Source organism: Camellia sinensis, chromosome 3 (genome assembly GCF_055761805.1).
Source record: "Camellia sinensis isolate YWXY chromosome 3, ASM5576180v1, whole genome shotgun sequence".
Lineage (NCBI taxonomy): Eukaryota > Viridiplantae > Streptophyta > Magnoliopsida > Ericales > Theaceae > Camellia > Camellia sinensis.
This window is the reverse complement of record NC_138963.1, coordinates 216,184,045-216,197,124: the sequence shown is the minus strand read 5'-3', so window position 1 is coordinate 216,197,124 and position 13,080 is coordinate 216,184,045. Positions and strand designations below refer to the sequence as shown.

The 13,080-nt window shown below is 33.3% G+C and overlaps 1 protein-coding gene and 1 non-coding gene across 4 annotated transcripts; both read left to right on the top strand.

Annotated features, from left to right (window-relative positions):
- The first annotated feature begins 1,425 nt into the window (after positions 1–1,425).
- On the top strand, positions 1,426–4,594 carry LOC114263053 (uncharacterized). Of its 3 annotated transcripts, none has more exons than XR_014362919.1 (3): positions 1,426–1,561; positions 1,759–2,251; positions 3,702–4,594. It is a non-coding gene; the product is annotated as an uncharacterized LOC114263053 (transcript). The 3 variants fall into 3 exon arrangements; XR_014362920.1 differs by lacking the exon at positions 1,426–1,561 and having other exon boundaries at positions 1,568–1,902; positions 2,149–2,251; XR_014362921.1 differs by lacking the exon at positions 1,426–1,561 and having other exon boundaries at positions 1,568–2,251; positions 3,774–3,861; positions 3,958–4,594.
- A 5,797-nt stretch (positions 4,595–10,391) lies between these two features.
- On the top strand, positions 10,392–12,853 carry LOC114263082 (protein SHI RELATED SEQUENCE 1-like). The gene is made up of 2 exons (XM_082917523.1): positions 10,392–11,662; positions 12,066–12,853. Exons 1-2 carry the CDS (start codon positions 11,017–11,019, stop codon positions 12,440–12,442), a joined length of 1,023 nt encoding a protein of 340 aa, XP_082773649.1. The 5' UTR covers positions 10,392–11,016; the 3' UTR covers positions 12,443–12,853.
- The last annotated feature ends 227 nt before the right edge of the window (positions 12,854–13,080 follow it).

Sequence of the window (13,080 nt, the reverse complement as noted above, 5' to 3'; positions counted from 1 at the left end):
TTTTTTTATCCAATGGTTAACCCTCATGTGTATGTGAAAGTGGTGGGAGTGCTTTAATTATTTTATTTTTTTTTTTTGGTTTGATTCAATGACCAACCCCCACGTGTGTGTGTGTGGGGTGCTGGGGGTGCTGGGAGACTGGGGTCTCCATCACAGCTGTTTTAGAGTCGTACATTGGCCATGTTTGGTAGTGTTGTGAGAAAGTGCTTATAGCTTATGCTTTAACAGTTTATAGCTTATAACTATGAACAAAAGCTGATTTCTGACTTACAAAAAGGTATAAGTTACATTATTAAGCTAAACCAAACACATCAAAATAACTTAAATTAAGCTGAAAGCTGAAATAAGCAGCTTTTAAGCTGCACCAAACAGGCACATTGAATTTTATGCCGAGTGGATCCAATTATTTTTGCCATTTTTTTTAATGGTAAGTCCAACAAAAAGGTCATTGCAAATATTTGTAAAAAGCATTTTCAACTATCTCTGGGTAATAGATTTAGGGCATTGAATTTTTTACATTCAAAATTTTCTGTTTAATAGTCTAAATACAGTCTTAATTATTGATTTATAATGCAAAAATTCATCTGTTTTAATTTTTTTAAATATGCCTCGAACCATAAGAATAAATAGATTTAAGAATAATAATATGAAAATTCATGTATTTTAAAAAATTTAAATATGCCTTGAACCTTAAGAATAAATAGATTTAAGAATAAAGAATTTTTAACCTATAGATATAGAATCAAATAATAAAAATTATCTTGTGTGTGTGGGAATCGAATGCTCAAATAAAATAAATAGTTGCTCAAAATTGTTTGCTTGTTAATCACCACTACAACAAAATGCACCTTTGGCAATTAAAAATGGGGACTAAAAAAATTTAGTCGCCAAATGTTATGGAATTGGTGACTAAAATTTTTTTTAGTCGGCAAAAGTACAATATTTAGCTACTAATTTTTTTTAGTCGGGATATATTGATTGTTGGCGACTAAAAATATTTTAGTCGCTGTATATTGGGTTTGGCTACTAACACCATTTAGTCGCCGAATGTAAAATAAAAAATTATTTTTTATCTTTGCAACCAAAAGTTTGGTCGTCAAAAACATATTTTCAACGACAAAAAGAAATTTCAGTCGCTAAAAAACTAAAATATTTGGAGGGAAACCTTTCAAATTTTGGACAGATTTATAAAATTAATTAACGACCAAAATATTTTTAGTCACCAAATTACTACTTTTAGTGACTGAATTTAGTCGCCGTTTGTTATTTTCTTTTATTTATTTTCTCATTTTCCTTATATTTGCCCTAGCCCTTCACGGACATATGATTGTTGTCTCTTTCTCACGCATTGTCGCTCTATCTGTCTCTGTCTCGGTCTGAATCTCTCAATCTCGTTTTCTTTCTCCTTCATGTTTTTCTCAATCTCAATTCTTTCGAACTCGAGTGAAGGTACGCTCTCTCTCTCTCTCTCTCTGTGTGTTTGAATCTCTCAATCTCGTTTTCTTTCTCCTTCATGTTCTTCTCAATCTCTCAATCCCAATTCTTTCGAACTCGATTGAAGGTACGCTCTCTCTCTCTCTCTCTTTCTCTCTCTCTCTCTCTCTCTCTCAAGTTTCTTTTTCTGTTTCTTCTTGTTTTCGAGTTTGAATCTACACCTAGGGTTTCGATCGAGTTCAAGATACTCTTTCTCAGAAGTTCTTCTGTCTGTTTCTATCTTTCTTCATTTCTTTTTATTTTGCGATTTGAATCTGCGCCTAGGGTTTGGATCGACGGATGACCCTTGCAATTTCTAGGGTTTTCCATTTCGATTATTACATTCGTTATGTTCCTGGTGGAGATGTAGACCCCAGTTTTGAGAAGACATTGTACACAACCTTTAATGTTGTTCTGTTTGTTGTTTTGGTGAGAAACTCCTCTCCATCTAGTTTGGAACAAATCAAATTATCTTTTTCTCATTACCGAATGAGGAATAACAAATAATATGGCATATTGATTGCATTTTATATCTTCTACTGTTGAAATTGACAAATTGTATTATGAAAGTAGCATAATATTTGTGGATTATCATTTTATTGACAGTGTTTATATGATCAGGACCTTCTAATCGAGTTCATTTATTTTTCTTACAATTATCTGTTGTGAAATCAGTCAATAATCTACTTTGTGGGATGCTATACGAACCGAAATGCTGCAAGGAGCCACTCTAAAGTTTGAAACAGACCTATGTATCTCAAGAAATCTTCACTTGGAGGTAAACTTATTCACATTCCTTAAAAATCACACTTTCTGTCTGTGAGTTGTTTATCGTTGATAATTTTAGACAAATAGACACACATACACCATTGTTTCTCAAGCACTGACTGGGAAAATTATATTTGGAGCATCTATTTTCCGAAGTATTACAATTCTGTGAAGGTTTTATCATTCATGTAATTATGTGTTAGAGAATGTAAGAAAGAATGTTTTATCCATCACATGCTTCGAAGGGAGTTATTATTTTTTCAATACCTCAAAATGGTGCATTTTTTTTTCTCTTCAAAATACAACACATGCTTGTAATTCAAGTTCATTGTAAAAATCATAAATTTGGGGACTGTTTATTCTTAGAAGGTTGATGATACATGCATCTCATCAAAGTAGAGCTAATCCCAGTTGGGTTCATAGGCAATTTCAACACTTAATAGATACTAAAAGGTCATTTCTTCCATCTAAAAGAAGAATAGGTCAGAAGGACCATCACCAACCGTCAAAGCCAGCTTTACAGGACCTTTTGCACCTTGTTCAGCCGTGTAGTGTCCATTATTAAAGCTCATGTCTGTTTTACAAAAGGCAGGAGTAACTGAATTTATGCCGAAATTTGGGAATTTTTTAGCTAAAAACCTCGTGTAGGCGTTAAGAGTTGCTTTGGATACAACATAAGCAGAGAGAACAGAGCAGCCTTAACAAGTCCTCTTTAACATCCTGTAAATACCGACTCACTACCTCATCTACTTTCTATTCTGTGAGTCCATTAATTTATAACATACTGCATAAAAACATTTGGTTATACGTCACAGGCTAAATTTATAGCACAGTTTAACCAGCCTTTGAGGGAAAGTTTTTTACCTTTAGCTGCCCCAAACCGGGTGAGACATTAATAATTCTTGCAGAACTAGAGAGCCAAAGAAGTGGAATGAGAGCTTGAGATAGCTGTTTAGGTCCGTAGTAATTTGTTCGTAGACACCCTTCTACTATTTCATAGGTAAACGACATACCTCTCCAGACTTAAGCTTTAAACTAGTAAAAGACTCCGCATCCATTATGACTCCGCTGACCCCTGCATTGTTCATCTACCAAGAATTTACATCCATACATGTTAGTAAACAATTACCCATTAGATAGATATAGATAAAATTAGTTTCAATCAATTTAGTTTGTTTCCAATCTTACCAATATGTTGAGCTTTCCGAATTTATTTTTGATGTAATCTGCTAAAGAAGCAATACTAGCAGAGTCTGTAACTGTTCCCACCATTTCTGAATGTAGTAGATGATAGTGGTGATGAGGATGAGTTGTGTGTAGATAATTTTGAAGTTGGAGATATCTATTTATATAAACATAAGACTCATTCTATAAGACTAAGAATGAGCGTATGACATGTATGCTGTGACAACATCCTCATTTTGTTCAACTTATTGATGCTAAGTGCTTTCCTCTTGTAGGAGTGCTTCATTTAGCATTTGCTTCAGATCTTGAGTTTACTTGCTTTTCCTGTAATGTTTTTTGTTACCTAGCTGAGTTTTTAAGTAGATATTCGTGTTGTCTGTTGTGTCCCCTGAGAAGATGCCACTGGTGTTGCCAAATATCAGAAAAGTTCTAAAGGTAATGATTAGTAAATGCCACTATAAAATTTTGAAAATCTGTAATTGATATTACTATTATGATCTCTTAATGTGATTTCAACTTTTTTTTCTCTAGCCAAATGGTTATTCGCTATTCTGTGACTATGCCACTGACGACCTTGCTCAGGTTAATTTACAGCTTATTATATTCTATCTTTTGAATAGATGTTTGTGTGTGTATATATATCTATGTGCTCTTTCATTTTAGTGGAGAATGAGCTCTTTCAATGGAGAATGCACTCTTTCAATTCAATGGAGAATCATATAGTAAATATTCTAGTTGCTTGATTTTCATTGTGAATCCCACAGATAACATTCTAATAATTATTAAATTACTCCAGTGTTGTCCTAATTTATTAATTGTTATAATTGTCCGCTACTAAATTGTCATAATTGTTATAATTTGCAGAGTATAATATATTAGAATTATTAATTTTATAATTGTTATAATTCGAAATGTCAATTTTATTGAATAAGTTTTTTTTTTTTTTAAACAGATTGTTTTCGCGTGGGCTATTGTGGATATTTATTTTTGTGTACGAAAGGCATTTGTTATGTATATGGAAGACATATATTTTTGTACAATTCTCTGTTTTAAAAATACAGTGTTTTTGTATGTAATATTTAATTTAAATGTATTATACTTGGTTGGAATGAATTTATATGATACTTGGAATAAGATGTTACAAGTTAAAGTTTTTAGATAGTTGATAATGAAATGGGTGTTATTGATAATGGATTTAGATTATAATTGATAGATGTATTATTTTATATATGTACAGGTTACAGGTTGCATTGATAATTGAATGCATATAATTTAGAAATTAATGAAAAATATTCATTTTGTGCATTTTAAAAAAAATTAATAAGTAGAGCTTTTGGCGACTAAACATTTAGTAGCCAAAAAATAAAAAGGGAACTTATTGGCGACAAAACAGCTAGTAGCCAAAAAAAAAAAAAATGTTTTTGGTGACTAAAAAATTAATAGTTAAAAGGGAGTATCATAATTTTAGCGACTAAAAAATTGATAGCCAAAAAGGAGTGAAGTTTTTAGCAACTAAAAAATTGGTAACTAAAAAGCTGAAGATGAATTTTTTTTTTTTTTTTGCGACTAAATATTTTCTTTTGGGCGACTAAATTTTTAGTCGCTAATTGGCGACTCTAAAAAAATTAGTCGCCAATTTTTTTGCCGACAGTCAGTCAATGACCAAATGGGCGACCAAGAATTTCAATCGACAAAAATCTTTGGCGACTAAAAAAATGACTTTTGGCGATTAAAAATTTAGTTACCAAAAATGTAATTTGTTGTAGTGCGCAATTCTTTATTTCTCTGATGTAATAAAAATCAACCATGTAAATTGCTATATCTCCTCGTACTTCTCTTATAGGGTTCAATTCTAAACTTGTATCGATGATCCGAATCGTCTATTTTGTAGACATCATAATAAAGGTTATTCATATAAAAAAATTAATTTCATTGGACAACTATAAATATATGAATAAATAACATTTTTTTTTTAAAAATGAATAGTTTAAGTTTCCAATCACATTTGTCATTTATTTTATAAAACAAAATATGATTTTTTTCTTATGTTTATAAATGTCCGATAAAATTCATTTTTTATATCAATGACCTCTATTACAAAATATACAAGATAGACAGTCACTACAAGAAAAAACACTTTTCGTGACCAACATTTTGGTCGCGAAAAGTACCATATTTGGTCGCTAAAATCTTTTCGCGACTAAAATATATTGGTCGCGAGTTGGTCGGTAAAGCCTCGTCACAGATAATTTTCTGCAACCAAAAAAACCTTTGGTCACTAAAAGTAACCATTCGCGACCAACTTTTTTTATCGCGAAAGGTCCAATTCATATTAGCCAAAAGGAAACTTTTAGCGACCAAAAAAAGTGACCATTGGCGACCAACTTTTTTAGTCGCGGAAAGTCCAATTCATATTAGCCAAAAGTAAACTTTTAGAGACCAAAGATAAGTTGGTTGCCAAAAGTCAGCGCCTTGACCCAAAAAAAATAATTCTTTTGTGCTGCCTGGGACTTGAACTCCTAACCAAGGACTCACCACGCACCCAATCCACTCTACCAATAACATGCTTCTTGTTCATATTCGGCAAAAAAAATATATAACCCATAAAAATTGGGTTATATATTATTTTATAAAACTTTTAATGCCTAAACAGAAAAATAGCATGTTATTACAGTAGTATCCTTTTTTTAAAAATTTATCCTGTCATAACTTTCCGCGACCAACTTTTTTTTTTAGTACCCAAAGGGTGATCTTCCGCGACCAAAAAAGCCTTTGGTCGCCAATATGTATACTTTCCGCGACCAATTTTTTTTTTTTTGGTATCCAAAGGATAATCTTCCGCGACCAAAAAAGCCTTTGGTCGCCAATAGGTATACTTTCCGCTACCAACTTTTTTTTTGGTCGCCAAAAGGTGATTTTCTGCGACCAAAACCTTGTGGTCGCCAAAAGTTAAATTTTAGTCACAAAAAGTGGACTATTTGCGACTAAAAAAAATAGGTAGTCGCCAAAAGTATTTTTTCTTACAGTGAATTTAAATTATCAGTACGAGTTTAAAATTAACCCCGATATAAAAAGATAAGGTATGAAGGGAAGCCAATCCAACACATTATATCGACGAAAATGGGGTATCAATAAGGTCAAACTCCTTTCCAGTTGGAAGAGTGGACTGGATTTCAAAATTTTGTTTTGATGGGCTCTACACAGATTTTAAATTGATTATTTGAGTCATTTTCATTTTACTCTTTTAAATGTTTGTTTTTAGTGTCCAATAATCATCGAAAATGTTTTTAAAAAGATTGACACCTAAAAAATAAATGTTATTTTTTATTTCACATTTGTATATTTGGTATCTAATTTTTTCTACACACATAGACATTTTGTTATAATTTTATTTTTTTCAAATAATAAACACAACAAATGCCATCGCCATTTGTTCACAATGTTTCAAATTCCAAATCACTCACATGGAGCTTTCAAATATATCTTTAGTTACAACTTACAAGTTTGTATAACTAATCCTTTCCAAAATACTTTAGCCATCTTTTTGACTTTTATTTTTGTACAATCATGAATCTTTAACTCTTCATACAGGATTAACAATTTAAAAAAAAAAAAAAAAAAAAATAGAACACTTCACATGCAACCTATGATTTTGTGCCAAATTTAGAACTATTTTGAGTAAGCAGTGTCAGACCATTGAAGAATTTGCATATAATTGAGCTGGCTCGTAAAGACTTAGGAGTACCCTTTGATATTAGGGCCAAACATATGTTTTTGGGTCTCTCTCTCTCTCTCTCTCTCTCTCTCTCTCTCTCTCTCTCTCTCATATATGTGTGTTACATCAGTTCTGTTACTGTCCAAAGTGTTGACCCCTAAACAACTTTTAAGCAACTTTTTATATTCTGAAACAAACTATGATGGTAAATAAAGTCAAAGTTATAATAATTACCCAAGAGAATTAAGGTGGAATACGAGGCGTTAACCCTAAAATACGGGAAAAGACAGCTTTATTTAATTACACACCCTAGAATTTTTGTTAATTTTAATTCAATTTAAAAACTTAATTGCTAACCAGTGATAACATATCACCGACATGCGACACTAATCATCGCAGCGACCCTTATCATCCTCCCATTATGTTTAGTGCAATTTGTTGGATTTAAAAAAAAATTATATTAAGGAAAAATATATGCATATATATTTTGTATAGTTTTTATTTATAATTTATGAAATTAAAATAACTTATATAAGTTAAAAATAATTAATTATCTTTGAATGGCATTAGAGATTTTTATAAAAAAAATATTATATATTTTGTAAACCATTTACATACTTGTTCATAGTGGTGGAGTTAAGAAATTAAATTGGAGGAGACACTTATTAATTATAACATTAAAAAATTTTACAAAAAATATTTTACATAAATTTTTATGATTGACTTCAAGAAAAATATATATATATATATATATATATATATATATATATATATATATATATATTATTTATAACTAGTATATCATGGACAATATAAAAAAAAGTCATGGATATAAGTTTTAAAATAAATTATATAATGATAAAATAATTTTTTATACAAAATTTCAATAAAAATTCAATATAATAGTAATACTACGTCATCATTGACATATAATATTACCAATCAATAGTCAAGAAACACATAGAGGATGAATCTCACATGTCAAATGTAACTAACAATTCAATAAATTCTATATCTTCATTGAGATTAATTATAAGTTTATGTCAATAATGATAGACATCACTATTGTATTGAAAATTTCATAAATAATAATATGACTTATCTTAATATCTTTATTTTCAATAAAAAATAACTATTATTATTTTTATAATTTTAAAAATATCGTTGATATTTCACTCTAAATAATATTTTATAATTTTTTTATTTAAAATATTTTCTTTATATTTGCAAAAAAAATAAATATACTCCAAAATTCATGAGGACACGTGACCCCTTAGACCCTCTGTGGCTCCGCCACTGCTTGTTCACGATTGGTTTTGTTGTTAAAATAATTAATAAATAATCAAATGATATTAGGTCAAATATCTTTAAAAAAAAAAAAAAAAGTAGCTTACATTTTGTCCCATTTATGTGTGGTCATTTTTTGACTTTAGTACTAGGGCTGGGCAACAAACCCACCCGCCCGCACAAACCGCCCGACCCTACCCTACCCGCAGTGCTTTGGGCGGTTTCGATGTAGGTAGGCGGGCGGGTGCGGGTGAAGAAATTGGCAAAAGATCGGGTTCGGGTCGAACCCGACCCGCCCGCAACCCGCATCTTTTTTTTTTTTTTTTTTTAAAGAAAGAAAGAATAACTAGTTATTATTATTATTTTTTGCATTTTGGATGGATAGAGATAACTAATTATTTTTATTTTTACATTTTGGATGAAAGTAAAATTTATTATATGGGCACTTATATACATTATCATGATCTAATGATATTTAAATTAGTGTTGCTAGTTTGACTTTTATTTATATATATATAAAAAAAAATCATTATATTCCATTAGTCTAGTAGACATAGTTAAATATGATATTTTGAATTGTCATTCTATTATCACATTATTGCATATTAAAAACTAAACAGTGAAGATTAATTCACTATTAAAATTAGTGTTACTAGTTTGACTTTTAAGGGTTTGTTTTTGCATATTTAAATTAGTGTTACTAGTTTGACTTTAAGGGTTTGTTTTTGCAAGCTAAAGAGGAAGATTAATTACTATCCTCAAGCATAGTTCCATATCATCTTATCTAACATGTTTGTATATCTTGTAAATTAATTTATAACTCTTCTAAAAAAAAAAAAAAATGTTTAGAAAGTAACAAAAAATGTCAAATTTGCTTAAGTAAAAAAAAAAAAAAAAAAAAAAAAAAAAAAAAACTAAACCGCAAACCGAACCGCACCCGCCCGCACAAACCGCGAACCGCATCGCGGGCGGTTGCGGGTCCATTTTTCCCCAACCGCATAAGTGCGGGTCGGGTCGGGTTTGACCCGCACCCGGCCAAAACCGACCCGTGAGCAGCCCTATTTAGTACTTAAATTTTTTTTTCTTCACTTCGGCTCATGGTGCTTCAAAAATTTTTTTTTTAATTTATTTGCAAAATTAATTTATATTTAAAATTAAACAAAAAAATATCACACTAATTTTCACATGACATAAAAATATATTATTATATTAAAATTTAATTTTGTATCAAATATTTAATTTATATATAATAAAATATTTTTATATAATGTGATTATTGACATGAAAGATTAAAGTGATAAAATATAATTGATTGAAAAAATATATATACATAAAATTTACGGAAATGCCTGGTAGCTCGAAGCTACCAGGCTCGAAATGGCTCGAGCGGGAGAGGGAGAGGGAGAGAAAGAGAGGGAGAGGAGAAAGAGAAGGGAGGGAGAGGAAGGTCGGCGTCGTCGCAGCCCCGCCCCACCGTCGTCGCAGCTCCGGCCGCCGCTGCTGCTTCCTCCTCCGTCGCAGCCCAGCCTCCCCTCCTCCTCAAACCGGTTTTTATGGCCCCCTCCCCTCCCTCCCTCCCTCCCTCCTCCTCCTCCTCCTCCTCCCTTCTCTTCTTCTCCCTTCTTCTTCTTCTTCTTCTTCTTCTTCTGCAAACCATCTTCTTCTTCTTCTTCTGCAAACCAGGGAAAAAAAAAAAAAAAAAAAAAAAAAACCAAAATCGACACCAAAACGACGTCGTTTTGGTGTCGAGCCGCGTTTCGAGCCGCGGCATTCGAGCTACGTATCACGATCGTAAAATTTATAACTTAACTTTTTAGGAAAAAATTGCATCAAAGGGGTCTTATCAAACGTAACGCGTTGTTGATATAAGAGAATCATTAGTATTTGTGATTTGTTATGTTATGTGTTGTGCATGTGAGCGGTGGTGTTTACCTTCCTCTTTTAGTAGATTGTTCGGTTGATTGAAAATTAATAAAACCTTCTTAATTATAGGAAGGAACGGTCACAAAAAATAAATATATAAATAAAATAAAATGAAAAAATCGAGCGTGTTTTCCGGTTCAAGGACGAATAAGCAAAAGCTGATGTGTTGACACATGGAAGGGAATTGACCGTTTGATGGACATGCAACGGCAGAGATTGGTTCTTCCCTTTATGTGATTTTTTTGCCAAACTGCAAGAGAACTGTAGAGAAGTGTGGTGAGATACAGATTTTCTGTAATCAGAGAGAGAGAGAGAAAGAGAGAGAGAGAGAGGAGTACTGTTGGCTGTCTTAAATTGAGGTTGCAGTGGCCATGGCGGCGTTGCAGGCCGTGACTTTAATGCATCAAACAAAGACAGAATTGAAGAGGAGCAAGTAAGTTGCCCTAAAAAATTCCCAAAGAAGAGAGAGAGAGATTCAGAATCAGAAACAAAATCAGAAAAAGAAGAACACACACTGATCAACACACCACACCACAGAAAAAACCCACAAATCAAACGGCAGATCTCTGAGTCTTTTGAAGCCACTTCATCGAGGGTAAGCTTTCTGATATGGATTTTAACCTCAAATTGAGGTCAACAATCTCAGCTCTTGGGTGTAGAAGAAGATGTCTGGGTTTTTCTCATTAGGTGGAATTGGAAAAGAAGAAACAAACCACCACCACCACCACCAACAACAACAACAACAGCAAGAAAGTAACTTGTTTTTGTTTAGAAACGAAGAGATCTACAACAAGGGTTTTGAGCTATGGGAACAGTACTATCATCTCCATCAACAAAAACTACATCATCATCAACTGCAAGAGATAGACTTTTCCTCTAGTAGAAGAATCAGCAACCGAAATTCTGATGAGGAGTTGAGAGGAGGGATGATGATGAGGCAAGGAGGAACGGGAGGGGGAGTGAATTGCCAAGACTGTGGGAATCAATCGAAGAAGGACTGCCCATATCTGAGGTGTAGGACTTGTTGCAAGAGCCGAGGGTTTCAGTGCCAAACCCACGTCAAGAGCACTTGGGTTCCAGCTGCCAAGCGGCGCGAGAGACAACAACAACAACAACTCACTGTTTTGCAACAACAACAACAAAATCAAAATCAAAATCAAAATCAAAATCAAAATCAAAATCAACCCCAACAACAACAGCAGGAGTTGATGATGATGAGTCTGAGAGGAGGAGAGAATCCCAAGAGGCAGAGAGAGAATCCAGGTGCTTCTTCCTCTCTAGCCTGCACTCGTTTACCCACCACGTCATCAGGTAATGTTGTGGCCTTGTTGTTTACAATACAAACTAACAAAAGGAAATTTCAAAATTAATTTACCCCACAGATTTTCATGGATTTGTAGGTTGAAATTCCAAGCAAAGGTGTTTGAATAATAATAAATAAATATCAAGAGACTCAATGCTATAGAAATCTAATAGACAGAGAGACTAGAAGCAAACAACATTAGATTTTTAGTCCATGTATATCGTTTGCGCGTGATGAACCAAGTCCAACTTCATACTCACCCAACCACCAAATACTGTTATTGAGTAAAACTGACGAAAAGGTCTATGGAATTGGTAATACAGTTACAGTGCTTTTAAAGTTTTTTGTTTTGTTTTGTTTTGAAAATTAGCTTTTGATTTGTTTTGAATTTTGTTGGGTTTGATGAAGTAGGGCTAGAGGTGGGTCACTTTCCTGCTGAGGTGAATTCCCCAGCCGTGTTTCGATGTGTAAGAGTGAGCTCCATGGATGACGCAGACGAGCAGTATGCTTATCAGACGGCTGTCAGCATTGGGGGTCATGTTTTCAAAGGAATTCTCTATGATCAGGGCGTCGAAAGCGGTTATGGTGGCGGTGAGAGCTCCTCCGGCGGTGGTGGTGGTGGCGGTGGAGGAGCTCAGCCCTTTAATCTCATTACGGCAACCACTGCCACCACCACCACCACCACCACCAATCCAGCAATCACAATGCTTGATCCTTCTTCCATATACCCAGCTCCACTCAATGCTTTCATGGCGGGTACCCAATTCTTCCCACCACCTAGACCTTAAAAGGATGCCTCTCGTTTTTCTTCACATTTCTCCGGGAGTCCAGGCTGGGACGAGATCTTCTGTCCTCAAATATCCCTCTTTCCGTCTTAAAACTTTCACATTCATCACAAAACTTTAATGATTCAGTGATTGAATATTTTAGGACAAGAAACGTGAAAATTTAGAGACAGAAGATCTTTGACCCTTAAGGCTAAGGTTAGAACTAGTTCTAACAACCCTTCATTGGCTTGTCATTTATTACAATTCATTGTTCTAATTGTTTAGTGATTTCTTAGTGTGTTGTCAACAACACTCCCAATGAGCAAGAAAAGAAAACATCAAAGTGTATGAAGGTCATATGGGGATGCTTGGTTGAGTTGGAACTTCAATCTTGATTTTCTTGGTTAATATTTGATGAATTTATGGATTAAACTTATTGTTGTTTTGTGGTGGTGAGTGTGTTTGATTGTGCAGCTAGCTACATATATGGATATGTGTGCTTTATGAGTTGTTTCTTCATTCTTTTATGGATTTTTCTACTATGGGATTGATAGTCAATCCTCTTTCTTGTTGCCTTTTGAATTTGAAGCTGCTTTTTCCCGTTTACCCGTTTGCTTGCCGGATAAACAATGCTACGAATTAGGTTTCGTGTTTGGTTT

What these genes read in the sequence shown, in the direction of transcription:
- LOC114263082 (XM_082917523.1), top strand. Translation starts at nt 11,017, where the DNA reads ATGTCTGGGTTTTTCTCATTAGGTGGAATTGGAAAAGAAGAAACAAAC. An exon ending in TTTACCCACCACGTCATCAG is followed by an intron (nt 11,663 to 12,065) that starts GTAATGTTGTGG and finishes TTGATGAAGTAG; the next exon opens with GGCTAGAGGTGGGTCACTTT.